This window comes from Ostrea edulis, chromosome 6 (genome assembly GCF_947568905.1).
Source record: "Ostrea edulis chromosome 6, xbOstEdul1.1, whole genome shotgun sequence".
Classification (NCBI taxonomy): domain Eukaryota; kingdom Metazoa; phylum Mollusca; class Bivalvia; order Ostreida; family Ostreidae; genus Ostrea; species Ostrea edulis.
This window is the reverse complement of record NC_079169.1, coordinates 49,955,384-49,978,202: the sequence shown is the minus strand read 5'-3', so window position 1 is coordinate 49,978,202 and position 22,819 is coordinate 49,955,384. Positions and strand designations below refer to the sequence as shown.

General features: G+C 34.5%; 1 protein-coding gene across 1 annotated transcript; it reads right to left on the bottom strand.

The window, feature by feature from the left end:
* Positions 1–808: 808 nt before the first annotated feature.
* Positions 809–18,034, bottom strand: LOC125647934 (uncharacterized). Its single transcript, XM_048874804.2, has 4 exons — positions 17,704–18,034; positions 10,767–11,009; positions 5,804–5,986; positions 809–2,514 (listed from the first exon to the last, which is right to left on the bottom strand). The coding sequence occupies exons 1-4, from the start codon at positions 17,756–17,758 to the stop codon at positions 2,309–2,311; spliced, it is 687 nt and encodes a 228-aa protein (XP_048730761.1). The 5' UTR covers positions 17,759–18,034; the 3' UTR covers positions 809–2,308.
* Positions 18,035–22,819: the final 4,785 nt, after the last annotated feature.

Here is a 22,819-nt window from a genome sequence, read left to right as displayed (position 1 = left end):
ACAAAGTAATTATTTTTTTCTATAATAGTTAAATATTTTATAGCCAATCCATATCCCCAACATTTTTCAATAGTATTTGTTTACATTGCTTAAATGATATTTGTTAAAGTGATTTTAAGAAAAAGAAAAAAAAACATTTGGCTACACTTAACTTTTGTACCGTTATGAGCCAATATTGATTTTAAAAGTCCTCTGAATGAATATCTCGAGAAAAATGAATTAATTATACAATTTTAAAACGTTTCCTTCAAAATTGCATTTTATAAAAAGAAAAATGTGATATATAACAAATGTGAGTAAGCATTAGTTTAATCTGAATACGAGTTCAGTGATCGAATCATGAAAAAATATACGAAAATCCCGGTCTACTCTGTCAGTCAATTACAGAGAAACAATCATTTGAAAAATGATATTGATAGTGGGAATAAAAAATAATGTTGATCGTCGGGATTAAAAAAGTTGTGGGGATAAAAAAAAGTTGATGGTGGGTTGGTTGAACACCCCACTTTAGAATGTTTCACTCATATGGAGACGTCACCATTGCTGGCGAAGGTGATCATTCTCATAACTCCAATAAGGAATACGAAGTAAAGAGTTGGGCAAACACGGACCCCTGGACACTCCAGAGGTGGGATGCCTAGGAGGAGTAAGCGTCTCCTGTCGACCGCCATACCCGCCATGACTACAGCAGCTGTGACACGGGGGCTCAGTTGTTGCGGTCTCAAAGGACCGCCGGCATTTAGTAGCTTCTTACGACAAGCAAGGGGTACTGAGGACCTATTCGAACCCGGACAAAAATGATGTTGATATTGGGGATAAAAATTATTTTTAAGTAAAACTTCTCGAAATGCTTGTTATAAGCATGCTGCCCTCGATGAGGCTTGTTTTTTGCTCAAACAGAGTACAAGTTTTATGTTAACTAAAATTGTCATTTAATGAAAAAAATGACGATTTAAGAGTGTAGTATAAAAAACTGGGAGGCCAATTACAATACATATTATACAATAACCATCTGGGCCAAACTGGTCTTATTGCAAACATATTACATAATCATCACAAACATGAAAGGAAAGTGTGCCTCCCAGTACTAGATTATAAAACCGACGCAAAAAAGGTGGCCAAAAATTCTGCCAAACATAAATACATGATATTAACTAAAAAAAAAAAAAAAACCAGCTGGGGTAGAGTTAAAAAAAAAAAATAAAATAAAATAATAACAGCAGCCACTCTGGACAAAAAATCAAAAGATAATGAAAATACTGGTCAATGATTGGCTAGCAGAAAAATCACAAGGATCACCGGGGGCCCCCGACGAGAAACACACTGCATTGAGGTGACAAAACATAAGGGGCTCAAAATGGGATAAAGTATACATAAATGTCATACTTCAACGAACTTTATTTAAAACAATTCATTAATATAAATTTATATTGATTGTGGAAATAGAAAATAATGTGGATTGTGGAGATAAAAAAAAAAACAATATTGATTTTGAAGATAAAAATAATGTTGATTGTGGAGACAAAAATAATGTTGATTTTGGGGATAAAAATGATGTTAATTGTGGAGATAAAAATAATGTTGATTGTGGGGATCAAGATGTTTGGATTCAGACTGGTATCATCTGTTATGATTTTTTGTAAAGATAAAAGGGAAAATATCTGTACAGAGATTAAGGATTTCCATTATATGTGGTTTATTCAAGGTATCATGGCAGTTTTGAGATACTTTGGAATATTTCGAAACCCAGCTGTGTGACTTAATGTAGTTCCTGGTATCTGACAATCAAAAAAGAAAGGAAAATTGGGGAAAAAAGAAAAACAATAAAATTCGACAAGGAAACCACCCACTCTTCTGCACTCGTGTCCTATGGGTGAACTCTGGTCTACCTATTATTTTTTTTTAAATGGATGAATATATCGCTGGTAAGTACTACACTGAAATCTCGTGTGGGATTGTTTGTTTTACGTCCCGTCGAGAATTTTTCACTCTCATTGAGGGGGATCATTGTCATTACTAGGGGGTATGAAGGAACAGGCTTTTAAGAGATGGAACAGTTTATGTATACTACAAAGATGAATATAATCCTTCAGACTGGTTAATTAATCAAGCATATGCGTGGAAAATGTTTTTGTTATATTATGTCACTTCAGTAGATGAAGTGCCGAACACGAATGTTATTTGTTTATTTTTTTATTTGTTGTGTTCTTGTTTTGGATTTTTCTTTTGTTTTTGGTTACATATTTATCTTTTTTTCTCTCCATTTTTACCCCACCCCCCCACCCCCCGCTGCACATCAACGGTCAGCTTATGTACAGAAGAAATGTCTCTCGTCTGAGCACAAAATGTCATCCAGTCCACCATCAGGGCACCAGGAGTCCAACTTAATGTCTATCCCTACACATGGAAAGTCCCGGTCCGGCTGACTTGGACACCAGTTGTTAGAAATAGAGGAACCGGATTCCCATTCGTAACGATTGGTTCCTACTCTTCTGGCAAAACAGTGTATCCAAACTACAATAGCGACAAGCGATTAATTACATAGTTACAGACAGAAATTACATAGTCATAGACAGAAATTGCATAGTTATAGACAGAGATTACATAGTTATAGACAGCAATTACATAGTTATAGACAGAAATTACATAGTTATAGACAGAAATTACCTAGTTATAGACAGAAATTACATAGTTATAGACAGACATTACCTAGTTATAGACAGAAATTACATTGTTATAGACAGAAATTACATTGTTATAGACAGACATTACCTAGTTATAGACAGAAATTACATAGTTATAGACAGACATTACCTAGTTATAGACAGAAATTACATAGTCACAGACAGACATTACCTAGTTACAGACAGAAATTACATAGTTATAGACAGAAATTACATAGTTATAGACAGAAATTACATAGTCACAGACAGACATTACCTAGTTACAGACAGAAATTACATAGTTATAGACAGACATTACATAGTTATAGACAGAAATTACATAGTTACAGACAGAAATTACATAGTTATAGACAGAAATTACCTAGTTATAGACAGAAATTACATAGTTATAGACAGACATTACCTAGTTATAGACAGAAATTACATTGTTATAGACAGAAATTACATTGTTATAGACAGACATTACCTAGTTATAGACAGAAATTACATAGTTATAGACAGACATTACCTAGTTATAGACAGAAATTACATAGTCACAGACAGACATTACCTAGTTACAGACAGAAATTACATAGTTATAGACAGAAATTACATAGTTATAGACAGAAATTACATAGTCACAGACAGACATTACCTAGTTACAGACAGAAATTACATAGTTATAGACATACATTACATAGTTATAGACAGAAATTACATAGTTACAGACAGAAATTACATAGTTATAGACAGAAATTACCTAGTTATAGACAGAAATTACATAGTTATAGACAGACATTACTTAGTTACAGACAGACATTACATAGTTATAGACAGAAATTACATAGTTATAGACAGGAATTACATAGTTATAGACAGAAATTACATAGTTACAGACAGACATTACCTAGTTACAGACAAAAATTACATAGCTATAGACAGAAATTACATAGGTATGGACAGAAATTACCTAGTTATAGAGAGAAATTACATAGTTATAGACAAAAATTACATAGGTATACACAGAAATTACATAGGTATAGACAGAAACTACCTAGTTACAGACATAAATTACCTAGTTATAGACAGACATTACATAGTTACAGACAGAAATTACATGGTTACAGACAGACATTACATAGTTATAGACAGAAATTACATAGTTACAGACAGAAATTACATAGTTATAGACAGAAATTACATAGTTATGGACAGAAATTACATAGTTACAGACAGAAATTACATAGTTACAGACAGAAATTACATAGTTAGACAGAAATTACATAGTTATACACAGAAATTACATAGGTATGGACAGAAATTACATAGGTATGGACAGAAATTACATAGTTATACATAGAAATTACATAGTTTAGACAGAAATTACATAGTTACAGGCAGAAATTACATAGTTATAGACAGAAATTACATAGTTATACATAGAAATTACATAGTTATACATAGAAATTACCTAGTTATACATAGAAATTACCTAGTTATAGACAGAAATTACATAGTTATAGACAGAAATTACATAGGTATAGACAGAAATTACATAGTTACAGACAGAAATTACATAGTTATGAACAGAAATTACATAGTTATAGACAGAAATTACATAGTTATACACAGAAATTACATAGGTATAGACAGAAATTACATAGTTACAGACAAAAATTACGTAGTTATAGACAGAAATTACATAGGTATAGACAGAAATTACATAGTTATACACAGAAATTACATAGTTATAGACAGAAATTACATAGTTACAGACAGAAATTACATAGTTAGACAGAAATTACATGGTTATAGACAGAAATTACATAGTTATAGACAGACATTACATAGTTATAGACGGAAATTACATAGTTATAGACAGAAATTACATAGTTACAGACAAAAATTACGTAGTTACAGACAGAAATTACATAGATATAGACAGAAATTACATAGTTATGGACAGAAATTACATAGTTACAGACAGAAATTACATAGTTATAGACAGAAATTACCTAGTTACAGACAAAAATTACATAGTTATAGACAGAAATTACATAGTTATACACAGAAATTACATAGGTATAGACAGAAATTACATAGTTACAGACAGAAATTACATAGTTATGAACAGAAATTACATAGTTATAGACAGAAATTACATAGGTATACACAGAAATTACATAGGTATAGACAGAAATTACATAGTTACAGACAAAAACTACGTAGTTATAGACAGAAATTACATAGGTATGGACAGAAATTACATAGTTATACACAGAAATTACATAGTTATAGACAGAAATTACATAGTTACAGACAGAAATTACATAGTTAGACAGAAATTACATGGTTACAGACAGAAATTACATAGTTATAGACAGACATTACATAGTTATAGACGGAAATTACATAGTTATAGACAGAAATTACATAGTTACAGACAGATATTACATGGTTACAGACAGACATTACCTAGTTGTAGACAGAAATTACATAGTTATAGACAGAGAAAAGACAAGAAACGAATGACGTAATTTATCATAACGTTACAGGCGGAAAAAACAACCCAAGAAAGGTAACGAATGACTTGATTGATTATAAGGATACCGACCGACAGACAAAACCAGAAAAGCAACAAATTACATGATTCATTATAAAGTTATAGACAGATAAAAGTAACGATTGATTGATTGTAAATTGTTTATAACGTCCCTCTCGAGAATATTTCACTCGTATGAATACGTCACCACTGCCGGTGAAGGACCTATGCTCTGCGGCATTTATGTCCTTTGAGCAAGGAGGGACCTTTATCGTGCCACACCTTCTGTGACATAGGACCTCGGTTTTTGCGGTCTCATCCGAAGGACCACACCATTTAGTCTCCTCTTACGACAAGCAAGGTGTACTGAGGACCTATTCTAACCCGACATCCCCACAGGGTAAAAAAAAGTTACGAATGACAAGTGACATTACAAGAAAAGTAACGAAATACAAGCGTTACGGACAGAAAAAACAAACAGCGGTGAAAAATCACGGTATGAAAAGTTAGATTTGTGCAACTTGAAAACCAAGATACATATGGCATTGCATGACCAGTAGTCAATTTCTAAATCACATGTAAGCTTTCTGTTACTTACAATATCCCATCATACTCATCAACTTTTTCACAAACTGGTATTTCGTGTCGGTCTCCATGCTAATCAGGCTCTTGGAATGGGCGTAACAAGTGGCGTTGGCATCAGCATAGCTGAGACTCGAGGGGTGGATCCAGATACACTGTAGAATTTCAGGAAACCATTCATCCAATCCGGCAACACAATCTCAATTCAAAGAAATATTGATGATATACACTTCCTGTCACGTGTTGTGGTTTAATCAAGGTATACATTGTATCCACATTTCCATTGTTTTTCTCTTTAAAATATTTCCGCATGAACGCGCTGCAGTTGTAAACAATGGGCTTACCAATACAAAACTACTTGATAAATATAGTACGCTTTTTAAAGGACAGGGAATTCTGAAGGAAATGAACGTAGAACGTAAAAAAAACAAGAGATGTTTGTAAAACACATGCCCCCATGGTGCAAAATTGAAAAGGGTTATATATACACATTTAATTGATAGTAGTATCATCAATTCAAAATATTGAGCAGGCAATATCTTCCTATGTCAAGAGTGAATTGATCATGTGACCTAAAAATCAATAGGGGTCATTTACTCCTTATGCTGTACCAGTGTACCAAGTTTGGTGTCAATCAAGCAATTAATTCATAAAATATAGGAGACAGCATATTACTATGTCCAGTTCAACAATTGACTTTTGACCTCAAAATCAATATGGGTCATCTTCTCCTGAAGATGTACCAGTGTACTAAGTTTGATGTCTGTCAAGCAAATTAAGGGTTATCAAGATATTGCGTGGACAGTCTATTACTATGTTCAGTTTGACCTTTGACCATGTGACCTCAAAATCAATAGGAGTCATTTCCTCCTGAATATACACCACTGTACTAAGATTGATGTCTGTCAAGCAAAGGGTTCTCAAGATATTGAGCGGAAAGTATATTCCAATGTCCAGGTTGACCCTTGACCTTTGACCACCTGACTTCAAAATCAATAGGGGTCATCTTCTCCTGAATACGTACCAGTGTACCAAGTTTGATGTCTGTCAAGCAAAGGGTTCTCAAGATATTGAGCAGACAGTATATTCCAATGTCCAGTTTGACCCTTGACCTTTGATCATGTGACCTCAAAATCAATAGGAGTCATCTTTTCCTGAAGATATACCAGTGTACTAAGTTTGATGTCTGTCAAGCAAAGGGTTCTCAAGATATTGAGTGGGCAGTATATTCTTATGTCCAGTTTGGCCCTTGACCTTTGACCATGTGACCTTAAAATCAATAGGAGTCATCTTCTCCTGAAGTTGTATCAGTGTACCAGGTTTGATGTCTGTCAAGCAAAGGGTTCTCAAGATATTGAATGGTCATTATATTCCTATGCCCAGTTTGACCCTTGACCTTTGACCATATGACCCCAAAATCAATAGGGGTCATTTTGATGTACTAGTGTGCCAAGTTTGATGTCTGTCAAGCAAAGGGTTCTCTAGACATTGAATGGTCATTATATTCCTATGCCCAGTTTGATCCTTAACCTTTGACCATATGACCTCAAAATCAATAGGGGTCATCTGCTCCTTAGGATGTACCAGTGTGTTAAGTTTGATGTTTTTCAAGCAAAGGGTTCTCAAGATATTGAGCGGACATTATATTCCTATGTCCAGAATAGATTGACCCTTGACCTTTTGACCTGAAAACACTAGGGGTCCTCTTCTACTCATAACCAACCCACATATGAAATATCATTATCATCAAGTGAATGGTTCTCAAGATATTGAGCAGACAACACATGGTCTACGGACCGACCGACAGACCGACCGACCGATAGTTGCAAAACAATATGCCCCCTCTTTTTTAAAGGGGGGCATAAAACATGCATAAGAAATAAACTTCATTTTTGAAAATATAGAGAGTACATGCCTGTATACTTTTCAGGATATGCAAATCCGCTTCATGAAGTTTACTGGCGTGAAACGTTGCAGACCATACTCTCATATGCTTTCAAAACTGGAATTTATTTCTTTTAAAAATAAATGTCTTAAGTTGTTTGTATTCTTGAGGTAGGAAAAGGATAGAATATTATACCCTCACCTTACCTATTACATCTACATATCCTAAAACAGACTGACTGAGAGTAAGGAGGAGTCACCCTAAAACTCTCCCTATGTTGATGTTCTACATAACGTAATCACTTTTAAAAAATGTTTATTCAATACATTTGTATTTTGTGATACATTTGGAAACATTTCTTATCTATAAGAATACTAGGCTCTCGCCCCATGTGGAATTTACTGACCATGTATAAACCATATTAGATCAACTACAACCAGGTAACGGTATAATGCATCTTACCGACTGCCTTTTTCAAATAGCATAAATTATAGAGAAATTATATACAATTATTTCTTGCCTACTCGGAAAACAGTTTAAACTATTGTCTCGAGTTAGTGGCGAAGACCCGGGAAACTGTTATCATGGGGCCGTAGACCGAGGACAACAGTTTCCCAGGTCTTCACCACTACCGAGGGGCAATAGTTTGGACTTCTTCCCTAGTAGGCATGAAATAATTGTTTTTTTACCTAATCTGCTAATCGTGCAATAGTTTCTCACGTCACTGGGAAACTGTTCGTCACGTGATCAGGTAATAGTAGGTCCCGTGATGAACTGTTTAACCCCTGCTCATTGAACGTGTAACTTTCTCTGCTGATTAAAATTTAAAAAAAAAACAGAAAAAAATAAATAAATATATAATATCATTTCATATAGTAGATTAGGTAATATAAGATGCTGCATTATGAGCAATCACGTAGGGGCAGGGATACACTCAATCGAAACTACTCGGCTATTTCCGTAACCGCAAATGAACCTCGTATGTGGATCGACGCCATCACTCCGTTGCCCAATCGGAACTCCTCGATTGTCTCGCGCACTCGACATAGATCTCGGATGTAATACGATGGCATCCATGAGCGAATTTGATGCATTGTCAATTGTGACGTCACAGCAATGCATCAAATTCGCTCATGGATGCCATCGTATTACATCCGAGATCTATGTCGAGTGCGCGAGACATTCGAGGAGTTCCGATTGCTCCGTTGTCATGTGTACACAAATGCAACTATGACGTCACAGTCGTACGTTACAATATGGAACGCGAGCTTTCAAATGCATCTAAGATATCATACATATTGTAAAACTTGTACGGTACCAATTTTGATGCACCAGATGCGCATTTCGACAAATAATATCTCTTCAGTGATGCTCAACCGAAATGTTTGAAATCCGAAATAACTATGAAGTTTTAGATCTAAATATAGCCAAAAACAGCGTGCCAAATAAGTGGAGCCAAATTCGTCCAAGGATAAGAGCTATGCATGAGGGAGATAATCCTTAATTTTGAAATGAATTTCTAAATTTTATAACAGCAATTAAATATACATCCGTATTTTCAAGCTAGTAACGAAGTACTTAGCTACTGGGCTGTAGAGACCCTCGGGGACTAACAGTCCACCAGCAGAGGCCTCGACCCAGGGGTCATAATGTAAAACTTGTACGGTACCAATTTTGATGCACCAGATGCGCATTTCGACAAATAATGTCTCTTCAGTGATGCTCAACCGAAATGTTTGAAATCCGAAATAACTATGAAGTTTTAGATCTAAATATAGCCAAAAACAGCGTGCCAAACAAGTGGAGCCAAATTCGTCCAAGGATAAGAGCTATGCATGAGGGAGATAATCCTTAATTCTACCACTATCATTTTCCACTTCCATGTTTATGTATTAGAGTGAATAAAACGTTAATGATACCAAAATTAATCTGTGGCGAAAATATAAATAACACATTATACAGGGATTCAGTTCTGGCCTTTTCAGCTCACCCACAGGCGCGCTTCCGGCGAAGAAATGCATCGATTTGATGCAATTCTTGCGCCGAAACACTTCCGAGTCTTCTTACCGGTTACGGAAAAAGACGAGCGCGTGATCCGATTGGGATACACTGTGACTTGAAACACCAATGACGTCACACACAAGTGACGTGAAAAACTCAGTTGCTTACGTATTTGCGTTCAGTGTTTCGCCTAGTGTCTGCAATCAGTTTAACAGTTGGAAATTTGTTTTTTCAACCGAAATTTTTGTCTGTGTTACTGAGTAATCAGCTACTTTGAAAGCAAAGTAAGCGTGACAAAGGAAATAACTCGTCTACTAACCATGTATATAAAAACTAATGGGTTCCATGGACGATGTATAGAATATGTACATGGTCTTCACGTGATCGATTTAAATCAATGATAATACTACAAATTATCAGGAGGTAAGATATTATAGGATATCTCGTAAATGATCAAGTGTTAATTCTGTGACGTCATCGAGCTGTTTTATCTAGTTTCACTTTTATTTCAGCATAAGGCCAATTTTTGCCACACAATAATCGAAGTCAAACCAGGAGAAATAAATTTTCCCCGTGAAGATTCAGTACATCAGTCGCACGCCACAGATGAAATGAAAACTAGTTGTCTGTACAATTATACGTTTGCTTCATGACCGAGGTCAATGTTTCGCTCCCAGCTCGTGCCTAGGCCGCGTCAAACATAACAAATAAGATTGATGTAACGATTTCTCCTTCGTCTTGAGTGTTCAGCATGAAGAAATGAGAGTCGCGAGGTTTTAGACGAGACCTTAGAAACATATTTCTTAGTGACAGACGTTCATACGATATCTAAGAACCCTCACTACTACGGCCCTAAGCACCATCCATTGGTCTAAATTTCAATCTAATTAAAATCAGACTTCTTATATCCGCGCCGTAGATATATATTGTAGCGATTGTGAGAGTATTTTAGGGTCTGATTTTAATTAGTTTGGTCTAAATTTGTGATACGTTACATATCTATGGCTTGCGATCATAATGTCAACATGAGCGAAAAATTATCGAAGGGGCGTAAAAGAACATACATGTACAACGAAAGAAACGCTTTACTCACTATACGGCATCAACTGGAAGAAGACGGATCCTGGTGCTAATCCATTGACCTTGAGATTTACAGTCTTGTAAAGGTCACACGTAGATGTGATCTTGTGGTAACGGAATAGTTTGCACATCTGCAATTGATGACATTTGACGGCACATGACGTCACGGTAGGATTTGTCGACGTAGCTATGATGACTTCATTTACACCTTTGTTCGTCAAACGAGGGACAATTTTCCAGGTGTCCGTTCCACCTTCTTCAATAAAGATGATGAATCATTGAATATCGGGTTAGCTCTTTGAATTGTATGTAAACAACTAGAATAAATAGGCAACAAATTACATAGTTCCTTGGATAATTCTTTTAACGTAAAACATTGCAGAGTTTTTGATGTGTATTTTCTTTTTATGAACAATTTCTGGGGCTAAGAATACATTATGATCAAATCCAACAATTTTTGAGGGATTTGTGTTTGGGAGGGGGTGTATTTCACATTATGGTTACATTTGTATATCCGGATTAAGATTTTTCGTGAACAGAAGCTGTATTAAGAACTTCAACTCTTCAAACATGGGATGTTGATCCTGCAAACATTGTGAAACCAATCAGAGCATGCTAACTTTAGTGATTTTAAAGTAATTTTATTGAACGGGTACCTTAAATACCTTTCATGTAAAACAGAAATGACTTTTCACCGAATAGCATTGCACCTTTCAGTTTACTTAGCTTGAATACCTTAAATAGGGGGTACTGACTAAAACCCGGTCTCGGTCCCGGTCTTCGGTCTCGGTCCCGTGACTAAAACCCGGTCTTCGGTCCCGGTCCCAGATACTTTTATTCGATAAAAACAGAATATATCAGGATATTTGAGCCCCATTTCTCAATAACTTAGGTATGACATCTCATGCCTGCATTCTGATAGTAAATTGATCATATTATTTTCTTCTTTCGTAAAATAATATGTGAAAACTCCGGGACCGGTGGGACCGAGAAATAAAAACAGTGCTAAAAGCCGGTCCCGGTCTCGACATTTTTCCTAAATAGCTGCTTTATTCTACCTTTTCATAAAAAAGATAAGGACGTGATACTCAATGGCATCCCTTTGTATACATATATTTCTGATTTATTGCGTGTGTAGGTTTTTTATTCCAATATTCTTTATATTTATGTCAGAATCGAACTCAACTACATATATGTACGTGACATTTTCTCCCAAATGATCGCGTTACACTACCTTTTCATAAGAAGATAAGGATGTAGAAGGGAAATAATATATTTGTACTTATCCTGGTGTATTTGTTTGTAATTTACAGTTAGTTTATTTGTTCATTTATTTTATTTCTTCTATTCCTGTCAAAATCAGTTTTCAAAGATTCATGTTTTGTATTCCGAACCCGATCTCTTTATATGGGTATATATTTTACATATATTTATATATAACCAATGAATAATAACTATAAAATATTTCTTCCTTTCTTATTTGATACTTAGTTTTTTTTTTCAGTTGTGGTAGATACAATGCTTTAAAAAAAACCCACCTAATATATTTATAGTATCTATATAGTGTGTCATACATAGAGCACATGCTCACCAAAAATGTCAGATTCTGTATACTTATACAGAAGATACTGTAATATTATGTGGTAACTATATTCATTGTGAATAATTATATACTTATATGTAGAAACATATTAATTATGCTGTACAAAAACTGTTTGTTTCCTATTTTCAAAATATCTTATATTTCAAAGTGAATAAATCTGACATAAACTGAGTCAGACAATGAAATCTACATTTATAAATATGCAAGACATACATGTAAATTCATTTAAGAAATAAATTTCAGTTTTGAAAATACAAATAGGCTTACTGTTAGCGCTTCATGAAAAGTATGCCTGCGTGAAGCATTTTATACCCTCGTGTATTTTTACTAACCATTCAAAAGTTATGGCTAAGGTTAAAGATTTTCAAAAGTAGGTCAAATTTGAAAGGTGAAGAATTGCATGTAAAGAAAGGTCTTGTCACAAGGAGTACACATGTGAAATATGAAAACCCTATCAACATGCATCCAAAAGTTATGCCGAAGGTTCAAGTGTTTGCTGACAAACAGACGGATGGACCAAAAACTATATAAATGCGCCCCGAATATCCGATTACGGGGGTATAAAAATGAAATTGAACATTTGCTTTTCAAAAGCACCATTCTTGTCTGGAAAGTTACTGTTATTGTTGACAAGAGTGCACATTAATTTTGTTTCGCTATCAACAACAATTATTCATGTTTCAATAATTATAATAAAATTTAGTTAAGGACAATATTTGTTTGGGTTTTTTTCCCATTTCACAAATGAACATAATTTTTTTTAATTTAAAGTAACATACATCGTACATTCTGGACTCATATTTTGCACTAGCTGCAATAATGTAGCCCTATCCAATTTTTTTTATTCTGACGTTTTCGGGATAGGGCTACAATTCCATAGGATCTCCGTAATGGTGCAAAATAATTTTATGAATAACCGATAACAAACTCTGTGTATTAGTCCCAAATGTTGTTTACACCAAAAGGAGTACCAACTTTGTGCTCGGGCATGTCTAATAAAGGTGTTTTTCATTAAATATAATGTACAGCATGCAAAATTCTTCGTCTGCTCCGCCATGCTTGTTATCGCGAGATCTCGTAGGTGGATCTAATGAAAGCCTAAACATTGACAATCAGCGCGAAAATGTAGTTACTCGAGCCACTTCGACAAAGAAAGGAAAATCATATTGTTGCAGAAAGAATTTACACTCTGCTGTTCGGTTTTTAACTTGATATTTAATTCAAACCTTTTCAATACCGACGAAATAGCTTTCGCCTCCATACTTGTCCATTGATGTAAATACTACCTTATATGGCATATGCAAATGACTTGACAATCGGAAGTTGAAACTTCAGTACATCAAACATGGCGCACAAATATGAATCGAGGAATTGGAATTTATCGAAATTGTTGAAAACGGTAGAATAGAGCCTCACAAATCTAAAGTTGAAGGTTGTAAATTTATATATTGACTAAGAAACATAGAATCTCATTTTATTTACGTAAAGAAAGTCAGGAAATGTTTAGAATGAGCGCAAATGTTGCGGGAGTGAATCACTCCCGCATTTGCACCATTACGGAGATCCTAAGGAGTTGTAGCCCTCTCCCTAAAAAAAAAAAAAAATCAGAGAGGGCTACATTATTGCAGCTAATTTTGCACGTGCACTCTACTTTGTATTATTCTAATATTTACATAGAGGCTTTTCTTCCCTGATTAAAACAACTAGTAAAAGTCATAATTTAACAAGTTAATGTGATTCTCACGATACACTCGTAAATGAGAGAGAGAGAGAGAGAGAGAGAGAGAGAGAGAGAGAGAGAGAGAGAAACAACACAGTAACCCTGTATACATGTACATATACAGAGACCCGGTTCGGAATACACCAACATTGAATTTGAAAATTTTATCAATCGTGTGGTCAGGTGTTTGACCTAAATGAAAAAAAAATAATGAATTAATTTTGTAAAAACTACATCCAACACTAAACTACAAAAAATACACCAGGATAAGTACATATATATTATTTCTCTTCTACATCCTTATCTTTTTATGAAAATGTAATGTAACGCGATCATTTGGGAGAAAAAAATCACGTAGTTGAGTTCGATTTTGACATAAAAAGGAAAATTGGAATCAAACACAAACATACAATAAATCAGAAACATACATGTGCATACAAAGGAATATCATAGAATATCATACCCTTATCTTTTTTAATGAAAAAGTAGATTAAAACAGCTATTTAGGAAAAATAAAAAATATCGAGACCGGGACCGGCTTTTAGCACTATTTTTACTTCTCGGTCCCACCGGTCCCGGAGTTTTCACATCCTATTTTACGAAAAACGACAATAATATGATCAATCAACTATCAGAATGCAGGCATGATATGTCATATCTAAATTAACGAGAAATTGGGGCTAAAATATTCTGATGTATTCTGTTTTTATCGAATAAAAAAACCTGGGACCGGGACCGAAGACCGGGTTTTAGTCACGGGACCGAGACCGAAGACCGGGTTTTAGTCACGGGACCGAGACCGAAGACCGGGACCGAGACCGGGTTTTAGTCAGTACCTAAATACCTTTCATGTAAAAAAAGAAATTACTTTTTACCGAATAACATTGCACCTTTCATTTTACATGACGGTCACTGAATGATCATTGTAAATTCACGAGCATTTCAGATTAATTCTACCTTTTGGTGACATTTCATTGATCAATCGTTGGTCATTTCAGTGGATGCTTCAATGGTCTTTTAGTGACATTTAAATGGTCATTCAGAGCCAGTCCATGATATTTCAGTGGTCTGTTTTCGTGATCTTCAACTTTTATTCTGTATTGTGTATTACCCATTATTCCCCCAGGGGAGGGGGCTCTTGAAGAGTTTATAACGCATCGCTGCGTACGATTGACACCTGTGACCTACACGTATACAAGATTCGAGACGTTCTCTATTTAGAACGGTATCTATCAGTTCAATGTAAAGATTTGAGTTTAAAAAAGAACGCTCTGAAAATTTCATTTTAGTATCAATACACTATAAATTTTGTGGTATTCAACACTCGTTCTAACTCATTAAGCATTATATAAATTTACATTTGGGGACTTTATTTTTATTAGTTGGGCTTAACAGCCAATTTGTGACAGTTTATAGTCTCGTATAGGAATTCACTTCGACGTTATACCAGTATCTGACACTGATTTTGTGAACATTGATTTTATATATTATAAGTAAAAGGAAAGGCAAAGATAACGAACACTGATCAATCTCATCAATGCCAAAAGGAATACAAAATAAAGAGTTGGGCAAACGTGGACTCCTGGACCCACCAAAGGTGACATCAGGTACATGAGAGGAGTAAACATCCCATATCGACGGGGGACACCCACTTTGAGCCCTATTTCTTGATCAAGTAAACCGTAGTCAAAATCGGTGTGCCAATAAGGCCTAAAAATCAGTACGAAACATGTCAAACATTTGACCTAATGGTAGGTTATATAGGCAAACAAGATCATCATAACGACCATAGAAACATTTAAAAGAGCCTGTTGAAATTCAACTTGTTTGTCAATAGTCTGCCTTGATTTAAAAACGGATCATACGCAAAACAAGCGATTGCGTATCGAATCAGTTGAGAGGTATAAACACCTTATTCAGGTGATAATGGAATATTACTACATAAACATAGGGAATTGACGATGGAGTTGCCGGAATCATCCCGTTTATCACAAAGCTGAGTTGATAGTTTGTCGTTAATATCCATTTTCAAAAAAAAATAAAAAAAAAAAAAAATCTAAGTACGAAGCAAATTTGGAGAATTCTGTGGTGTCTATTACAGTGTATCTCGAGTTTACAGGGATATATCGAATCGGCAAATGAATGAAAATTACCATTGTTGATAGATAAAACATCGCTAAAATATTTAAATGTCGAGTTGAAGGCCACAGCAAGAACTTAATTTTTCTCATGTAGAAACATTTGAATAAACTCTGCTTCATAAACATATAGAACAGGTCAGCTAACAAAGGGGCATAATTCGTGCCCTTGGGAATTCCAAAAGACTAATGGGAAACCTAATCACCAAAGACTACGAAGATATTGTTAATGAGGAACTCCAGTATATTTTTAATTTCAACTTCTGCAATTTCTTTTAGCGATTATTATACATATTTCAGCAATTTCAAACCATTTATTACCCTTTTGTTTGAAGTTGGTATCATAAGACTAGTTCCGTGGGGATCCGGGTTAGAGTAGGTCCCCAGTACCTCTTGTTTTTCGTAAGAGGCGACTAAATGGGGCGGTCCTTCGGATGAGACCGCAAAAACCGAAGTCCCGTGTAACAGCAGGTGTGGCACGATAAAGATCCCTCCCTGCTCAGTGACCATAAGCGCCGAGCATAGGTCTAAATTTTACAGCCCTTCACCGGCAATGGTGAAGTCTCCATGTGAGTGAAAGATTCTCGAGAGGGAGGTTAAACAATATAGACTATCAATCAATCAATCGAATAAGAGTACGTGAAAGACGTTTTAAAAACACAACAATCTAAGATCCTATAACTGAGTATGAACTTGTTCAATACCTATTCTGTTGGTTAAAATATATATCTGTTATCCAGCTGCTATTCTTTTTATTACGAGGCATTGTTAGAAAAAAAAGATTTGGAAAGGAATACATTTCGTGGAGCAATGACTTGTAAATGAAAACGCTAAGGCCTATGAATCTGCAAATGTTGTATTGTTTTGAGTTAAAAAATGTTAATGAATATTCCATACATATTTAATCAACCTAAATCATTTTCAAAATTAAATTTCAGTTTCTGGACTAAAGGAAATCAATCTATAACTACACCTTTTTCTGTTAAAAGTTAATTTAGACATTGAAACTTGCGTGTGATTTTTAAAGTTGAAAATACTTTTAAACGTTCTTTTAAACTCTAAACTTCTTTAAGCAATCCTTGCTAAAGGTGGAAAAAGGCCATTATTCATTCTTTTTATCTAATATAAAACATTAGTTCATACAAATAGATAAAAAGTAGATTTTAAGTTAAAAAGGTTACGTTTATTAATAGCACACATAAACCCAAGAGCAAATACTGGGAATCTTTAGCTTAGTTTTCCCCTCAATGTAGAAATTGAAAATATACTTTTTAAAGAATTCACTCAGGTTCAAATATCTTTGATCTAGGGAAGCTAATGCAAAATTTGGTTGGTCGAAAGTACATATATTGTCCTATATGTTTGCTGCTTTAGCTGTGAAATACTGCATCTATGACCCATTCTGTTGTTTGGACTCCGCAAGATATTTGATTCAGATCCGCGATAAACGAAAAGCATCGAGATTTTCAGGAAACAGAAATGAACTTACCTTTTAGATAGTTGTAGAAAATAAGTACAAAAATGTTCCAAGTTTTACAATTCATTTTATCAATTTGAAAGCTGTTGTGCTGTCAAAAGAACGCCAAGATTGATAAAATCGTATTGAATCTAGGTACAAATACAGGCTGATTGATCTTACTCTCTATAATGAACGTAATTGAACTTTCTTGTTTCAGAATCGTAAAACCATTAACTGTTTTTAAGACGTTGAGTTCCTGCTTTTTATCGATTACAATGCTATTATTTGAAATGTTTATTCAATAATAATCAATAATGCAATTCACTTTTTTTTTTTTTTTACCTGTAATTAAAAAACCTATCTTAATTTCAGATCTTTATGGTACATTCATTTGATATTCTGAATAGTGCAGATCCCTTTGTGTTACGAACTCTCAGTCGTCCCTTCTAAAGCTGAGTACGGTTAACGGCGGGCAATAATATTGAATGACCTACATGTAGGTTTCACAAAATGTAAATGTACACCTTGTCTGACAAATTGCTTATTAGTTAAAGCAATTAGCTGAAGTAGTCATACTTATAGGTGTTTTAGAAGTTATATATGGAGAATTTATAGGGATATACATTCTAAATATTTTTTTTTCTTTTTCGAAACAAAGATTGGCATAGCGAATTGACAAGATTGTTTAAAATAGTTTGATTTTCGATTCTGGAATAGCATTTTCAATACCAATAAGCACGTGTGATTGTACAGGTAAGGGTGTAGAACTATACAAAGACTTACAATATCAGTAAGTAGATCTACATGTAATTGTACAGGTAAGGGTGTAGAACGACACAAAGATTTACAATATCAGTAAGTAGATCTACATGTAATTGTACAGGTAATACCGGTAATAATAATAATAATGATATTCATTTATATAGCGCCTTATATGACTATAGATAACCACAATAAAGTGCTACACACAATAAAAATGATACAGCATGTCATAAAAGTAGTAAAAGGAAATTATAATAGCATTAGGCAGATTATATCAAAATAATGCTAGCAAAACATTAATGTGAAGTAAAATTACTAAAATCTAAAACATGATGTGCATGAAAAATGTTCCACGCCGTACAATCAAATGATATAAAATACAACAGTTGAAATAAATATACAATTATACACTTGAAAAAGTCAAGTTAAAATGATGGTAAAGAAACCATAAAGATTTAACCACCTATAATACTAATAATATGCAAGTCTAAAAAGATGTGTTTTAAAATGTTTTTCAAAAGTGTTCAAATTCTGACAACGGCGGAGGGTATCAGGCAGAGAGTTCCAGAGTGTAGCTGCTGCCACATCCAAGCGCCTGTTTCCACATGTAGAGGTTCGACATCTAGGTCTAACTAATGTCAGTGAATTTTCAGATCTTAGGGAACGATTTGGTTGGTAAACAGTGATCACCTCCTCCAAGTATTTTACTGCCATCTTATGAATCACCTTATATGCGTAGAGGATAATTTCGTATTGGCTGCGCCTGTCAATAGGAAGCCAATGTAAATAAATCAGCACTGGTGTTATGAGATCACTTCTCTTGGTACGAGTGATGATTCGTGCTGCCATATTCTATATCCGCTGCAGTTTTGCCAAGTCGGTTGTGTTAATACCGGAAAGAAGAGCATTGGTATAGTTGAGCCGAGATGTCACGAGGGCACATACTAGTGTCTTGCACGCATCTTTTGTGATGAGCGACCGTATTCGTTCGATGTTACGTAGTTGATGATAGCAAGCACGAGGCACAGATGAGATTTGCTTTTGCAAGCAACGTGTCTTATCAAACCATACACCTAGGTTCTTCACAAACGGTGTTTCACTGATAATAGTGTCGGCAAAGCTCAGATGGTACGATGGTGAGCCAGTGACTATGGTTTTCTGTGAAAAAACAATGGAGATAAGGACGTAGAACTATACAAAGATTTACAATATCAGTAAGTAAATCTACATGTAATTGTACAGGTAAGGGTGTAGAGCGATACAAAGATTTACAACATCAGTAAGTAGATCTACATGTAATTGTACAGGTAATGATAGAGAACGATACAAAGATTTACAATATCAGTAAGTAAATCTACATGTAATTGTACAGGTAAGGGTGTAGATATATACAAAGATTTACAATATCAGTAAGTAGATCTACATGTAATTGTACAGGTAAGGGTATAGAACGATATAAAGATTTACAATATCAGTAAGTAAATCTACATGTAATTGTACAGGTAAGGGTGTAGATATATACAAAGATTTACAATATCAGTAAGTAAATCTACATGTAATTGTACAGGTAAGGGTGTAGATATATACAAAGATTTACAATATCAGTAAGTAGATCTACATGTAATTGTACAGGTAAGGGTGTAGATACATGTATATACAAAGATTAACAACATCAGTAATTAGATCTACATGTAATTGTACAGGTAAGGATGTAGAATGATACAAAGATTTACAACATCAGTAAGTAGATTTACATGTAATTGTACAGGTAATGATAGAGAACGATACAAAGATTAACAACATCAGTAATTAGATCTACATGTAATTGTACAGGTAAGGATGTAGAATGATACAAAGATTTACAATATCAGTAAGTAGATTTACATGTAATTGTACAGGTAATGATAGAGAACGATACAAAGATTAACAACATCAGTAATTAGATCTACATGTAATTGTACAGGTAAGGGTATAGAACGATATAAAGATTTACAATATCAGTAAGTAAATCTACATGTAATTGTACAGGTAAGGATGTAGAATGATACAAAGATTAACAACATCAGTAATTAGATCTACATGTAATTGTACAGGTAAGGATGTAGAATGATACAAAGATTAACAACATCAGTAATTAGATCTACATGTAATTGTACAGGTAAGGATGTAGAATGATACAAAGATTTACAACATCAGTAAGTAGATCTACATGTAATTGCACTCGTAAGGTGCAAGTATAACAAAATATCAGAAATACGGTAAACGTATCACATTTGGCGGTGTATTCTTTTTAGCGCATTTGGCGATGTTTTTTTTTAGCGCATTAGGCGATGGGTTTTAGAGCATTTGGCGATGGTTTATTAGCGCATTTGGCGATGTGGTTTTAGCGCATTTGGCGATGTTTTTTAAAACACATTTGGCGATGTGTTTTTAGCGCATTTGACAATGGTTTTTAGAGCATTTGGCGATGGTTTTTAGAGCATTTGGCGATGTGTTTTTAGGGCATTTGGCGATGGTTTTTGGAGCATTTGGCGATGTTTGTTTGTTTGTTTGTTTTTTTTTTTTTTTTTTTTTTTACACATTTGGCGATGTGTTTTTAGTGCATTTGGCGATGGTTTTTAGAGCATTTGACGATGTGTTTTGAGCGCATTTGGCGATGGTTTTTAGAGCAATTGGCGATGTTTTTTTTAAACACATTTGGCGATGGTTTTTAGAGCATTTGGCGATGTTTTTTAAAACACATTTGGCGGAGTATTATCTTTAGTGCATTTGGAGGTATATCCTTTTAAGTGAATTTGGCTGGAGAGAATAAATGAATGGCTAAAAGTCTATTGTTTTGGATATTTTTTGTATATTTGAAGAAGTAAAACACTGCAACGTGTTTAGCGGCAAGATCAAAATATCGATGTCGGATAAAAATCTAAATTCAAATAGTTAAGGGGAGGGGGTTAAAACTCCTGTAAGTTTCTGTCATTCGACATCACTTACACTTTAATGAAAAAAGACATGTGACTGTTGAATACCACATACTGTACACAGGGAAATATTCGTCCTCGTTTTATTTTCGTCCCTTTCGCCCTCATTGTCACTGTGCGAATTTAAGAATGATGAAACTATGGGACTTCATTTTTTTGGTCAGACATTGAATTTGTTTTATCTAGCGCCTTACTGGCCACAGGGGTAGATATATTTCCTAGTAATACTAAATGAAAAAAAACCCCATCTCTATGTATATAATTTTCATTTCAACTTTACCTTAACAGTGGTGGTTGTTCTGAATTACATAATGAAAGGTGAAGATAAGGAACAGGGATCTATCTCAGAACCCCTTTAAGGAATAAAAAAAAAAAGTTGGACAAAAATGAACCCTTGGACATACCAGAATTGAGATCAGGTGCCTAGAAGGAGTAATCATCCCCAGTCTACCGGGCACATCCGCCGAGAGTCCTATATCTTGATCAGATAAATGGAGTAATCCATAGTCAAAATCAGTGTACCAAGAACAGCCTAACAATTGGCATGAAACACACCTGACAGCATTTGACCCAATCATCGGTTGCATTAACACACTAGATCATAATAACGACCAAATAAGTTGCGAAATTCTGATTTTGAACGCGACCGACACGGTTGAAACTCCTGTAACATCACCGTGTTTGTCAGTAGCCTGTCTCAATGTAGAAACTGATCATATGCAGAACAAAGTATTGCGTATGGAATCAGTTGAGAGATATGAATACCATATTCAGGTAATAATGGGATATTACTACATAAACATGGGAAGTTGACGATGGGGAAGCTGAAATCATCCCGTTTGTCATAAAGATGAACTGTTAGTTGTCGTTAATATTCTTTTTCAATGCAATATCTAAGTACAAAGCAGATGTGGAAGACTCCGTGGTGTCGATTATCTAGAGTTCACAGGGATATATCGAATCGACATATCAATGAAGATGGTTATTGTTAATAAATAAAATGCCGTCGATGTATCTAAATGTCGAGTTGAAGGCCATGGCAAAATATCTTTTCTTCTCAAGTAGAAGTTTTTGAATAAACAGTACTTCATTTAAGAAATTTTTTTTTTTTTTATTTGCAAAATTTAGTATTTGATAATGACATTCATACATACATTCACACACATAGTTAGTTATAATAACATAATAAGGTTGACAGTACCAAGTAAAGAGAGGAAAGGCATTAATCAAAAATATTTTTCCATACAGCCCAGATTGTACTGAATTTTTTAAAATTACAGTTTTTTGAAAATATACAATGTTCAATTTCATATTTCATCTTAATATATTGTAATACACCCTCAAAAGATGGTGATCTGTTTTGTTTGCAACATAAAAATATATATTGCTTGGTATATAAAATTATGAAA